This window comes from Notolepis coatsorum (assembly GCF_963971535.1).
Source record: "Notolepis coatsorum genome assembly, chromosome: 10".
Classification (NCBI taxonomy): Eukaryota; Metazoa; Chordata; class Actinopteri; order Aulopiformes; family Paralepididae; genus Notolepis; species Notolepis coatsorum.
The window spans coordinates 31,526,321-31,540,891 of record NC_140174.1 but is presented as its reverse complement, the minus strand read 5'-3'; the positions used below and the strand labels follow the sequence as shown (position 1 = coordinate 31,540,891).

At 48.9% G+C, this 14,571-nt stretch overlaps 1 protein-coding gene across 1 annotated transcript in view; it reads left to right on the top strand.

Moving 5' to 3' along the window:
• Window positions 1–556: 556 nt before the first annotated feature.
• The window catches only part of LOC311235521 (anthrax toxin receptor 1-like), a gene marked incomplete at its 3' end in the record, with an annotated part of 35,316 nt that continues 21,301 nt past the window's right edge, over window positions 557–14,571 (top strand). The window contains exon 1 of the mRNA XM_084322989.1: window positions 557–1,304. Coding sequence (XP_084179115.1) covers window positions 1,114–1,304 — 191 coding nt within the window. The 5' untranslated portion in view covers window positions 557–1,113. The remainder of the gene's footprint in view (window positions 1,305–14,571) is intronic.

Here is a 14,571-nt window from a genome sequence, read left to right as displayed (position 1 = left end):
AGCATGGCATTATAGTTGTATAATTATATACTGCAAAATGGCCTCTTATTCTGTTGCCATAATTAAATGGTAACACTGGGGAATTAAACCGTTTACTGCTCAACGAGATGATATACTGTAGATGGCTGATTGGCATATCAAGGCTAATTGTAATACAATACGGGTTGTGGGTGGTACAAATGTGTGCATTCTTTTTGAACCGATAATTGTATGGAAGGTGTTTATGTGCTCAAATAAAGATTACATAGAAGTATAATGTCAACAACACTGTTGTTCGTGGTAACAGTCTCACACATGAGGCTACCAAACTTCTTCCAAAGCGATGTCCCCATGCTCCCTGTTTTCCCAAAATGTGCTCGCCTACAACTTGAGGGAGGCGCAAGAAGGAATCTTGACCCAATTTCACTCTCTCGCTCTCTCTCTCTCTCTCTCTCTCTCTCTCTCTCTCTCTCTCTCTCTCTCTCTCTCTCTCTCTCTCTCTCTCCCCTCTCCCCCTCTCTCTCTCCTCCTCATTGGGATGAAATATGAAACCTGGTCCATTTCAGCCAAGTTTGTCCCCGAGAGCTCCCAGTTCCTCCAACACAACGGCAACATTGCCTTGCATTACCAATTTCCATTTGGCGTTGTTTTATTTGTAGACCAAACGCAGATTTTGACAATGTGACAGGGAAAGTTGTATGTCTTTTATTATAGGAACTTGCTGCACCGTTTCACGTTTGTATCCCCCTCTCGCATTGACACGTTTGGGGATTTTGTTACTTCAAAACGTATATTGTTCGTCTTACCAGCGTGCGGATTGTAGCCTATATAAGCTGTTCCTGAAAACAACTTTTCTTTTCTTTTTATCTTTTTTTGTGTGTGGAGAAGCATCCATATCCATAGTGCGCATCCATCCGAGAAGCATCCAACTGCAGAGCCGCAGAGCTGCGCTCCAGAGAGAGAGAGAGAGAGAAGAATCTGGAGCAGCCTTGTCCGCATCCTTTGTTGTGTCTGTCCATCATGGGCATCTCTGCTCAGGGAAGATATTCCAAAACTTTCTTTGAGATGTGAGGCGACATTGAGTTAGTATAACTCCTGTTGAGAGTATTTTTTTTCTCTCAAAGGAATAAAAACATGTTTTTCTTCTGTGGGGAAAATATGGCCAGGTGTTTTATGAACATGCATTTTGTCCTAGTTTTGCTCGGATTATTTTTGCTCTCGTCGTCACCTACTGCGAGATCAGAGCCAGAGGTTCAGGACGAACTGGAAGAGGAGGAAGAGAGTTCCTGTCAAGGGGCTTTTGACCTGTATTTTGTTTTAGACAAGTAAGTGATGCTGCCAAGTTGGCAGCAGTCTAATTAATTATTCATCGAGGACTAAGTAATGTCTAATTCCACAACTGTCCTATACGAATTGGCAACATACCAATTAATTGTATTGTTGCTGTTGTTGTTTATATCGCATCCTTTACTAGCCTATTCTTTGCATTATGCCAGTTTTGTGTCTTTATAACAGGCATTTTATAATACCATCTGTTCTTCAAATATCTGCTTTCGATTTATTCTCAAAGGCTGACATGAGTGATCTCATAGGTCAAAATGTACGTCTAAACATTTTTTATTTGAGGAAAAATAAATGTGTTTACCCGTGTGTGTGACGTGTGTGTATGTGTGTGTGTGTGTGTGTGTGTGCGTGCGTGTGTGTGTGTGTGTGGCATCCGCGCGTGCCTTCATGCGTGTGCGCTTCGCGCGCTTGTGTGATGACGCGCGGAAGGAGGCTGTGACTCGCAAGCTGCAGTTTGCTGAATAAGCAGGAACGATGAATCGATTATTTAGAACCTCTCTATCAAAATGCTCCCTTTTCCCCCTTTGTTCCCGGACCAGGACTAGACTAATACATGTCTACACAGACTAAAACCCACTTTCTATCTCCTTTAGTAATTTTTTTGTTTTTGCACTGAAAGCCCCTAAACTACAGGCCCATCATCACTCAGAGCCTCAGAGGGGACTTTTTTCTCTCCCTCAGCCATAATTCCAAGGGGCTTTTTTTGCTCCTTACCAGTGACCATTTTATGCATTTCCTTTTTGTCCACCCACATAGGAAAAATGTTGTGGTTCTTACATAATGTGGACCTCAGCACTCAGCAGCAAGGGGTTCAGGCAGAGCAGAAAGCCTGAGAGCTTTTTAATAGAGGCAGGAGAACCATTTGTGCGCACACACACATTTTCTCTCTCCTGATATGAATTATCACCGCTTAAACTTTTAAAGTAAACTAAATTAGGTTTACGTAATGGTCATGTAATTGGGACATGTGACTCAACAACAGGAGCAATCTTACTTATTTTTTCCATGACTAATGTGTGACTGGCCGGCCCATCTGAATTCGGTCTTTATAGGTCTATCGCTGGAGCGAATACTGAGAGATCTCATGCAGCTGTAAGCATCTCCACGGAGCCAATGACTAAAATCCTCAGATGTGGGGCCCGCTGCAGAGCTGGCTCATATTGACCGTATTCACACGGCGGCCATTTTGCTCTTATGTCACGGCTCAGGTTGGGATTCCTTTTCCGAGTATAAATCCCAACCTGAGCGTGACGTAAGAGCAAAATGGCAAATACGTTGAATAGACCGGTGACAAATGACATGCTGCAAAATAGCCAAAACAAAATCATCATGCTAGTATTGTTAGCTGGCCCTGAATTTGGAGTGCTTTCTGTGGGTTGAGTAGGCTAGTGAGGTTCTTCCCTTGGTATGGTATGATGATAATTTCAGTTTTACCACAGTAAAACTTTACCACAGTTTTGCCGGCCATTGTATGAATAATTTACCATAGCATTGCCATGGGAAAAGTCACCAATTAAATCATACCATACCATCCGCGAGGGTTGCATCAGTTGTTGGACTTCAAACAAGGGGAAACTCATTAGCGCGACCCCTCTCCGTCGCTCCCCTCAGGCCCACACCGGCTGCTTTTACGGGCCACAGCCTGGACTTGTGTTCTGGTCCACACACACATGGAAGAGGTAAAGAGCTTAGCATGGGATGGACGCAGCATGCAGAGGATGATGGTTCATTAAAGGGTTAGACGCACTGCGTTAGGGTTAAGCCTAAGTTATACTCGAACGTGAAACTGCCGGCGGTCACGGCGTAGGCCCAGGAACCCTACACACACCTATCCCAAAATGTAACCATACCTACCCATCGGGTGGGCGAAGCCAAAGACACTGAAACGAAGGAGTTCTGAATTGTCAGTGTTAGCCGTGATCCACATTCATTGGTTCATTGGATTCTAATTGGACACAGTTCTGAAACAGGAAGTCTGAATCCATTTTGGTAGTTTTTTCTTCTTCCGATATCACAATAATGTGATCGTTTGAGTATGTACAGTACCAATGTCCTTGTCCCTCATCTTAATGAGGTGATCTATCAGGGACTCTATCATGAGGTACAGCCTACCACGTTCTGGCAGAGGTGTGGACCCGAGTCCCTCAGTCACATGACTTGGACTCGAGTCACTCAGTCACATGACTTGGACTCGAGTCACTCAGTCACATGACTTGGACTCGAGTTGGACATGAGACTTCAGACTCGACTTGACAAAATCATGAAAGACTCGCAACTCGATTTTAACACCAGTGACTTCAGAGAGTGTGACTTCACTCTGACTTGAGCCTCATGACTAGAAATACTTGATACTCTCCCCCAAGCCCCAATTGTATGCCATAAAAGACAGAGCAGGAAGTTGTGCGTCAGTGCAGAATGATTTTATATATATAATTTGATAATCTACAAACTATTACTGTTGGCTTTAACATGTTGAAATGGTATTAAGGACTTGTTTAGGACTCCGACTTGCGACTTGACTTCGGAATTGCCCGTCTTGACCTGCTGGGACTCTGCATTTTGGCTCACATTTGACATGCTTTGTCTTTGACTGTAAGAAGAGTTCTTGGGGTTCAGCATGTGAAGAACAAAACTCTAGGCCTGTAATGAGACCCACAACGCTGTCATGGAGACTCTGGGAGACGGAGGCTCAGCTGAAAACAGGCGACACTCTAAGAATCTGTATGAGTTTTGTGATGTGTAATTAAACCATGTCACCACCTTCAGACAGCCGCTCCCCTCTCTCTATTAACACAGCTCTGAGGCAATCTGCCCTCAGTTCCTATGACATCATATCCCTAAATCTACTGTGAAGTCAGAGCTATGTTGTGGTGGCCTACATGGTATAATATAGAGCCCAATAAAGCATACAACGGTATAGGAATCAGTGGTTCTTCCACTCCTATGCAACCCACACACAAAAGTAACATTAAGAAAGACTTGTGCAGCTGATTCAGGGCCATCAAAGTGATATAGTGAACGAACTCGATTCTTTTTTTGATCCACTTTTTCTCCTCTTTTTCTATTTTTTCTCCCATCCCAATTACCCGCTGTGCCAATTCTTCCCTCCCCTGTCTTGAACGTTGCTCGCATATGCCCCCCACTGGCCGGTTATAGGGAGGATAGAAGCCTTGCATCACGTGTACCCTCCGATACACGAGGAGGCAGCCTGTCACATCTTTTCACCTGCCAGTGCGGACTCTCATTGGCGAGGTGTAACGTGTGGGAGGCTCACACTACCCCCGCCATTTCCTGTCTCTGCTGTGCAGGCGTCCCCAACCGACCTGTAGGAGTCGCTGTCCACAACGTCCAGATTACCACCCATCGACTTCCACCCGCTGACTCTGCCAATGAGTTAGTACTGTATGACGACTGGCCCAAGCCGGAGGCAACGCCGACAGCCGGAGTCGAACCCGGTGTCTCTTGCGTTGGTGACGAGCGCAATGTCCGCTGCGCCACCCAGCCGCCTAACGAACTCGATTCTTGTACCGGATCTCCTCTCTGGTAAACAAGAATACCCTGAAGACTCTGGCAGGAGCACTCATTCAAGGGTACTACGACTATGCTTGCACCTCATGGTACCAAAGCACCTCAAAGGTTACAGATTACAAACATCACAAAACAAACTGGTCAGACTACTACTTTTTTTATTTAACCTTTATTTGACCAGGTAGTCACTTGAGATCAAAGATCTCTTTTTCGAGCAAGACCTGGCCAAAATGGCAGCAAAACAAAAACAAACATACAAATACACAAAACACAGACAGAGACATAAAAGGCAAAGTGGGGCAAGGGGATACATTTGAGCTGCAGCAAACAAGATTGAATGGGATTGGGGGAGATTGGAGGGTAGGGTAAAAAGGTAGAAAGAGGATGGAAGGTGAGGCTTTGCAGGAGGTTGCTGGGGAGAGAAGTTCAAGTAAAAAATATAATATATAACACCACATTATGCAGTGAAGCATCGACATTCTCCCATCTCATTCTTTAAAATGCCCTTAATTTGAACTTTAAAATCAGATATGGTAGTGAGGGCCTGCAGTTTCAACATTTTTTGAAGTCCATTCCAGGCAGAGGGATCAGAGAACATGAAGGCCCTTTTTTCCAAACTCTGTGCGGGTTCTGGGTACTGAGGCATATGAATAGTCCTGGGATCGTAAGCCGTAAAATGGGTTTGATGAGGTATGAACCGAGGTAAAAAGGGAGCAGTTTCCTCTCTTTTGGCTACTGTGATGATGGTAGTGACAAAAATACCATTTTACCATCGTATTATTTAAGTATAAAAGTGGTACCATGGTGATATAGTACATAACCTTAATGATAATAATGATAAATGATTTATACAATGGGTCTGCATGGTAAAACTGGAATTACCATCTTACTACCAGGCCTACATCGCTCCAGTGGCTTGTGTCGGTGGGATCATCCCTATGTTCCCCGGGTCCTATGTTCCCCGGGTCCTATGTTCCCCGATTGATTGATTAATTGATTGACATTTTTATTCATTTTTATTATTTTATTAATTATTAATGTCCGCCTTGTTTCGAACTGGTTAAGCTTAGGCCCTCTTTCGAAGTTCGTTAAGGTTAGAGTTTGGAATCAGGGCTGGTGGTCTAAAAGGTTCAATCAATCAATCAATCAATCAATCGGGGAACATAGGACCCGGGGAGACATGCTCCTGTGTCGGTGTACAGGCTAAGATACAGTATGGCATTCTGATGATTCAGTCCTGCTGGGCCACAGCCTGCGGTTTTATAGGGAACACAGTGTAATGCTAAGGGGATGGTTTCTAGGAACAGTTTTTGTATGTGTTTCAAAAGTATACCGTTACACATATGGGTAACATATGGGTACCGCTAGCCATAAGCTAGCTCATTACACGTTTAAACATGTGGGTACCGCTAGCCATAAGCTAACTCATTACACTTTTAAACATGTACGTACCGCTAGCCATAAGCTAACTCATTACACTTTTAAACATGTGGGTACTGCTAGCCATAAGCTAGCTCATTAGCTTGCAACTAATAGTTTTAAAGTGGATTGCTAACTGTTATGGTTTGTAACCGACCCCAATCGCACAACACAAGACAGGTATGAGAGTAAGCCAAGAACGGGCATTTATTGAAAACACTCAGAAAAACGGCACTGTCCCTTTAAGGGAGAACACCAATACAGGATAAACAAGAAAGGGAAAAGGCCCAGTGCTCACAGGGTGAGGCCTTGGAACAGGGCGAGGGCTGGAGCTGCATACTGGGACAGAGAAAACAGGGTAAGGCCTAGGAACAAGCATTAATGAATGTTGCTGCTCTGCAGCTTCTCCCGGGATGGTTAGTCTGGGGAAGCAGGTGGGTACATCAGAGCCGCTCTGCAGACTTCTCTCGGCAGATCTCCGAGGTGGGTAAACGGAACCGAGAGGGAGAGAGGGAGTGGGTTAGCTCAGAGTACAATGGGGAACAGAGCAGGTGCAGGAGAGGTGACTAGTCCCAAAAACAGAGTTATCAAAGTGACAGAATCTTCGGTGTATATACACACTGTGAGTAAACGTCCCAAACACTATCCAAGTGAATAATATCTTCGGTGTGTAAACACACAGTGAGTCAACGTCCCAAACACAAATCCACGTGATAAATATCTTCGGTGTGTAAACACACAGTGAGTCAACGTCCCAAACACAAATCCACGTGATAAATATCTTCGGTGTGTAAACACACAGTGAGGCGATGTTAAGGCCAAATATTATCCCAATGAAACAATCCAAAAAGGGCTAACGCTGGGTGAGTGACTGTCTGATAAAAAGCAGGAAATCTTCAGTGTTAAATAAACACACGAAAAACGGAATAGGATCAAAGACAGTCATAAAACTCACCCAGGCGCTGTGCGTAAAGAGCGTTGGAACAGAACGGGGCGAGAGCGTCGCCACGGGGAAAGGGTTGTCCAAGCGGAGGTCTGAGTGGTGCGCGACTGCTTGGAGTACGCGCCGGTACGAAGGGCGCATCTGGCGCGGAGGTCTGAGTGGTGCGCGACTGCTTGGAGTGCGCGCCGGTACGGAGGGCGCATCTGGCGCGGAGGTCTGAGTGGTGCGCGACTGCTTGGAGTGCGCGCCGGTACGGAGGACGCATCTGGAGTGCGTCTGCGCGGAAGAGCGTGCCAGGCTCGGAGGTCTGGATGGTGCGCGTCTGCTTTGAGTACGCGCCGGTACGGAGAGCGCATCTGCTGCGCGGAGGTCTGGAGTGGAGATCTGGATGCGCGCCTGGAGTGAAGAGCGCATCTGCTGCGTGGAGGTCTGGATGCGCGCCTGGAGTGAAGAGCGCATCTGCTGCGTGGAGGTCTGGATGCGCGCCTGGAGTGAAGAGCGCATCTGCTGCGTGGAGGTCTGGATGCGCGCCTGGAGTGAAGAGCGCATCTGCTGCGTGGAGGTCTGGATGCGCGCCTGGAGTGAAGAGCGCATCTGCTGCGTGGAGGTCTGGATGCGCGCCTGGAGTGAAGAGCGCATCTGCTGCGTGGAGGTCTGGATGTGCGTCAGGACGTCTGCTGCGCGGAGGTCTGAAGTGGATCACTGGGATACCTCCCGTGGAAGTCTTAGAGAGCGTAGTCCAGTGTCTCCCTCAGGCAACGGCGACAGGAGGCGAAGGCTGGAGCACATCTCACGCCGGAGATGAAAACAGCATAAACAGACAGAGGACCTCCCGAAGGAGTCTTGGTGATAGAGAATATGATACGGAAACGATACGGCATGTTACGGCACGACCCGACGAGGGACAGAGGGGAAGAGCCAGGTACTTAAAGCCCACAGGGGTGCTAATTAGAATACACATCAGGTGCGGGAGGTAATTGATACTTGAAACTAAAAGTGTGTGTTCGGCACCAGACCAATCAAACACATAATGACAGGTAGTCAAAGGGTGTGGTCTGCTGAAGAGCAAACGAACGCGAGGGTGGGGGCTAGTGAGGTGAGGAGAATGAAATGATAAACAGTAGGCTTAAAGGAAACGAGCGAGTAGGTGAGCAACAGGCTTAAAGGAACAGAGCGAGTTGGTGAGCAGCGGACAAAACCTCACAGTACCCCCCCCTCCACGGGAGCAACCCGGCGACCCAAAAAAAAATACAGACAGAGTGGCAGGGGACAAAAACAAGGCAACAAACAAAAGGTACTGGCCAGGCCAGCAGGGGAAGCCACAACAAAAGTGGGGCAAGCAACTGGGGCAGGGTAGCCGGGGGGTAAACTAGGGAGCTGAGGGGTAACCATGGTAGCTGAGGGGTAACTAGAGGAGCCGAGGGGTAACTAGAGGAGCTGAGGGGCAACCAGAGGAGCTGAGGGGTAACTAGAGGAGCAGAGGGGTAACCATGGTAGCTGAGGGGTAACCAGAGGAGCTGAGGGGTAACCATGGTAGCTGAGGGGTAAGTAGGGTAGCTGAGGGGTAACCAGAGGAGCTGAGGGGCAACTAGAGGAGCTGAGTGGTAACTAAGAGGAGCACCGGGAAAAGGGCTAGCAGAGGGAAGGTTAGCTGCCAGGGCACTGATAGCTACAGGGCCTATGCTAGCTGTACTGCTACATCAACATAGAGGCTGCGCTAGCTGCCGGAGCTAGGCTAGCAGAGGGAAAGGGTAGCTGCCAGGGCACTGATAGCTACAGGGCCTATGCTAGCTGTACTGCTACATCAACATAGAGGCTGCGCTAGCTGCCGGAGCTAGGCTAGCAGAGGGAAAGGGTAGCTGCCAGGGCACTGATAGCTACAGGGCCTATGCTAGCTGTACTGCTACATTAACATAGAGGCTGCGCTAGCTGCCGGAGCTAGGCTGGCAGACAGGGCTGGACCAGCATGAGAGAACAAGCTAGCTGGAAGGACAGTCCTAGCTGTGGGGAACTGACCTTGCTAGCTGAAGGGGCAGTCCTAGCAGTGTGAGAAAAACTGACCTTGCTAGCTGAAAGGCCAGTCCTAGCAGTGGGAATACTGACCTTGCTAGCTGAAAGGGCAGTCCTAGCAGTGGGAAAACTGACCTTGCTAGCAGAAAGGGCAGTCCTAGCAGTGGGAGAAAACTGACATTGCTAGCTGAAAGGGCAGTCCTAGCAGTGGGATAAACTGACCTTGCTAGCTGAAAAGGCAGTCCTAGCAGTGGGAAAAACTGACCTTGCTAGCTGAAAGGGCAGTCCTAGCAGTGGGAAAACTGACCTTGCTAGCTGAAAGGGCAGTCCTAGCAGTGGGAAAGCTACACAAAAAGTGGAGGCCATGCAGAGGGACCGGGTTAGCTGCCTGGGCATGGCTAGCTACAGGGCCTATGCCAGCTGCAAGGGCTGCATTAACATAGAGGCTGTGCTAACAGCCGGGGCTAAGCTAGCAGACTGGGGCCATGCAGAGGGACTGGGTTAGCTGCCTGGGCATGGCTAGCTACAGGGCCTATGCCAGCAGCAAGGGCTGCATTAACATAGAGGCTGTGCTAGCAGCCGGGGCTAAGCTAGCAGACAGGGGCCCTGCTGAGGGACAGGGTTAGCTGCCTGGGCATGGCTAGCTACAGGGCCTATGCCAGCAGCAAGGGCTGCATTAACATAGAGGCTGTGCTAGCAGCCGGGGCAAAGCTAGCAGACAGGGGCCATGCTGGTAGTAGAGGCCTAACAAGCTGCAGGGAAGCCAACAGGGCTAACAGGGAAGCTAACAGGGCTAACAGGGGAGCTAACAGGGCTAACAGGTAAGCTAACAGGGCTAACAGGGGAGCTAACAGGGGAACTAGAGGGAACAAGAAAAAAAAAGGCAAACTCAACATACACCGTCTGTGCTGGCTGGGGTCGTCGATCTGGTCGGGTCGTACTGTTATGGTTTGTAACCGACCCCAATTGCACAACACAAGACAGGTATGAGAGTAAGCCAAGAACGGGCATTTATTGAAAACACTCAGAAAAACGGCACTGTCCCTTTAAGGGAGAACACCAATACAGGATAAACAAGAAAGGGAAAAGGCCCAGTGCCTTTAAGAGGCGAGCTGGCTAAGGGGAAGGCAAAGGGAAGGCTAAAGGAAAACAGGGCCGGGGCAAGGGAAGGCAGGAACAGGGAGGACTAGGAGGACTGGACAGGGAGGACTAGAAGGAACTAGAGAGGGGAGACAGGGACAGAGGCCCGCGGAGGCGGGCTGGGGACAGGGAGGACTGGGAGGACTAGAGTGGGGAAAACAGGGACAAAGGCCCGCGGAGGCGGGCTGGGGAGAGGGAGGACTGGAAGGACTAGATAGGGAGGACTACTGGCACAGAGAAACAGGGTGAGGCCTTGGAACAGGGCGAGGGCTGGAGCTGCATACTGGGACAGAGAAAACAGGGTAAGGCCTAGGAACAAGCATTAATGAATGTTGCTGCTCTGCAGCTTCTCCCGGGATGGTTAGTCTGGGGAAGCAGGTGGGTACATCAGAGCCGCTCTGCAGACTTCTCTCGGCAGATCTCCGAGGTGGGTAAACGGAACCGAGAGGGAGAGAGGGAGTGGGTTAGCTCAGAGTACAATGGGGAACAGAGCAGGTGCAGGAGAGGTGACTAGTCCCAAAAACAGAGTTATCAAAGTGACAGAATCTTCGGTGTATATACACACTGTGAGTAAACGTCCCAAACACTATCCAAGTGAATAATATCTTCGGTGTGTAAACACACAGTGAGTCAACGTCCCAAACACAAATCCACGTGATAAATATCTTCGGTGTGTAAACACACAGTGAGGCGATGTTAAGGCCAAATATTATCCCAATGAAACAATCCAAAAAGGGCTAACGCTGGGTGAGTGACTGTCTGATAAAAAGCAGGAAATCTTCAGTGTTAAATAAACACACGAAAAACGGAATAGGATCAAAGACAGTCATAAAACTCACCCAGGCGCTGTGCGTAAAGAGCGTTGGAACAGAACGGGGCGAGAGCGTCGCCACGGGGAAAGGGTTGTCCAAGCGGAGGTCTGAGTGGTGCGCGACTGCTTGGAGTACGCGCCGGTACGAAGGGCGCATCTGGCGCGGAGGTCTGAGTGGTGCGCGACTGCTTGGAGTGCGCGCCGGTACGGAGGGCGCATCTGGCGCGGAGGTCTGAGTGGTGCGCGACTGCTTGGAGTGCGCGCCGGTACGGAGGACGCATCTGGAGTGCGTCTGCGCGGAAGAGCGTGCCAGGCTCGGAGGTCTGGATGGTGCGCGTCTGCTTTGAGTACGCGCCGGTACGGAGAGCGCATCTGCTGCGCGGAGGTCTGGAGTGGAGATCTGGATGCGCGCCTGGAGTGAAGAGCGCATCTGCTGCGTGGAGGTCTGGATGCGCGCCTGGAGTGAAGAGCGCATCTGCTGCGTGGAGGTCTGGATGCGCGCCTGGAGTGAAGAGCGCATCTGCTGCGTGGAGGTCTGGATGCGCGCCTGGAGTGAAGAGCGCATCTGCTGCGTGGAGGTCTGGATGCACGCCTGGAGTGAAGAGCGCATCTGCTGCATGGAGGTCTGGATGCGCGCCTGGAGTGAAGAGCGCATCTGCTGCGTGGAGGTCTGGATGTGCGTCAGGACGTCTGCTGCGCGGAGGTCTGAAGTGGATCACTGGGATACCTCCCGTGGAAGTCTTGGAGAGCGTAGTCCAGTGTCTCCCTCAGGCAACGGCGACAGGAGGCGAAGGCTGGAGCACATCTCACGCCGGAGATGAAAACAGCATAAACGGACAGAGGACCTCCCGAAGGAGTCTTGGTGATAGAGAATATGATACGGAATGATACGGCATGTTACGGCACGACCCGACGAGGGACAGAGGGGAAGAGCCAGGTACTTAAAGGCCACAGGGGTGCTAATTAGAATACACATCAGGTGCGGGAGGTAATTGATACTTGAAACTAAAAGTGTGTGTTCGGCACCAGACCAATCAAACACATAATGACAGGTAGTCAAAGGGTGTGGTCTGCTGAAGAGCAAACGAACGCGAGGGTGGGGGCTAGTGAGGTGAGGAGAATGAAATGATAAACAGTAGGCTTAAAGGAAACGAGCGAGTAGGTGAGCAACAGGCTTAAAGGAACAGAGCGAGTAGGTGAGCAGTGGACAAAACCTCACACTAACAAGGTTTACAAAGAACCGCTAGAGAGCAAAGAGACCACACAGTTTATATCCCACAGGTGAGCTGGGCTCTTTTTTTGTGTCTTGTTTTTTTCCACTTTGAACCCGCCAAGAGCACCTCGCTCGGACACAAGCCTAACATTCAACCCATGCGGAGCACGGCGACCTCTGTGATGTTTACGAGCTGTTTTAAAGTAGGCTAGATTGAGAGATAAATTAGGAAACTTTTTTTCTCTCCGAAAGAAGAAAGAAGAAAAATAATAGACTATCCTAACTATCCAAACATGCCTTTAGGCTACGTCTCACTCAGACCATGTCTTATAAGTATAGACTGAGGGGCGGCGTTTTCTGCTGATTCAGACGTGGTGGGATATATAACCTGCTGTTTTACAGGGAACATGACGCTAAGGGGGTGGTTTGGGGCCAGTGTTCACACATCACAACAACAACAGCAGCTCTAAAGATGTGACCGGGGCCAAGTATCATCAACCCTCACCTTGTTACAGGATGAAAAATCACTCCGCTTCTGTCGGCCCAAAAAATGCAAACGGTCCAGATGAGGTGAACCATATGGTATTACCGAGAGACGGCTGTTATCCCCCCAAAGCGCTGCGGTTTGAAATATTAACATGGCCTGTGGATTTATGGGTACGAAAAAAACCTGTGAGAAGATGGACGATTTAATATCATAATTACATCAGTGTGTTGTCCACGACAAAATCATTAAAGGGTCAAAAAGAGAGAAATAATCCCTGACAATAACTCTCTCACTCATGACCATTTCGCCCCCCCCCCTCTCTCTCACACTCAATTCAATTCAAAGGAGCTTTATTGACATGGGAAACACATACAACCAACCCCCCCAGTCTCCATGGGAACAGGCAAAATCACTACTTTGTTTGTTTCCAATTTTGTCATCAGAAACCATAACACCGTGGCTGTCACGGTCATGGTGGTGAATCTGTTGTTGTTGTTGTTGATGATGATCTTGTCACGTCGAGAGTTGGCACTCAAGCTGAGAGTGAAGTCACTGCCTCAGAAAGCAGGCCAGCCCAACAGAATCCAAACTACAGCTGGAGTCTATAAATAATTTAAACATGTCAGAACCTTCTCGCTCTGGAATGTCCCCCCCCCCCCCCCTTTCTTTTTCTTTTTTTCTTTCTTTCTTTTCTTCTTTCCATCATACAGGAGGGTGGTATAGCGAGACCATGCCATGGTACCTCTATAAAGGGGAGAAGTAGCTGTTTGGCCCTTGTATTCAGCAGCAGAAGAATGCCTTGTAAAATGTTATCATACCGTACTAGTAGTGTCTCCCAGGGCGTTCAGGGACTAGACAGGGACATACTTTTATTTATTTATTTATTTATTCGGTTGTTGAAAAAAACACAGCATGGGGCGCCCCTGTGGATTAGTAATATGTAATGATCAGCGATCAGTGGGTTGAAGTCCAACTTGTTGGACCTCACTTCACGTAAGCATCTCTCTAGCCACGTGCTCTCCATCTCCACGCTGGTCAATTAGAGTCCCTACTTTATCGCCGCGGCGACAGAGTTGATGGTTGATTTGCCTTGTCGGCGCTCAAAGTTAAAAACACCGTAAGAGGAACAACCTCACGCTAATAGCTTAACACAAACATATCTGTATTGAAAACACAAATTTCGATATCGCAAATTTATAAATGGCCCGTCGTCACCAACGCAAGAGACATCGGGTTCGACTCCGGCTGTCGGCGTTGCCTCCGGCTTGGGCCAGCCGTCATAACTCAATTGGCAGAGTTAGCGGGTGGAAGTCGATGGGTGGTAATCTGGACGTTGTGGACAGCGACTCCTACAGGTCGGTTGGGGACGCCTGCACACCTGTGACCTCAGACTGAACAGTCATGTGACCTCAGACTGAACAGTCATGTGACCTCAGTCTGAACAGTCATCTGACCTCAGTCTGAACAGTCATGTGACCTCAGTCTGAACAGTCATCTGACCTCAGTCTGAACAGTCATGTGACCTCAGACTGAACAGTCATGTGACCTCAGTCTGAACAGTCATGTGACCTCAGACTGAACAGTCATGTGACCTCAGACTGAACAGTCATCTGACCTCAGTCTGAACAGTCATGTGACCTCAGTCTGAACAGTCATATGACCTCAGTCTGAACAGTCATCTGACCTCAGTCTGAACA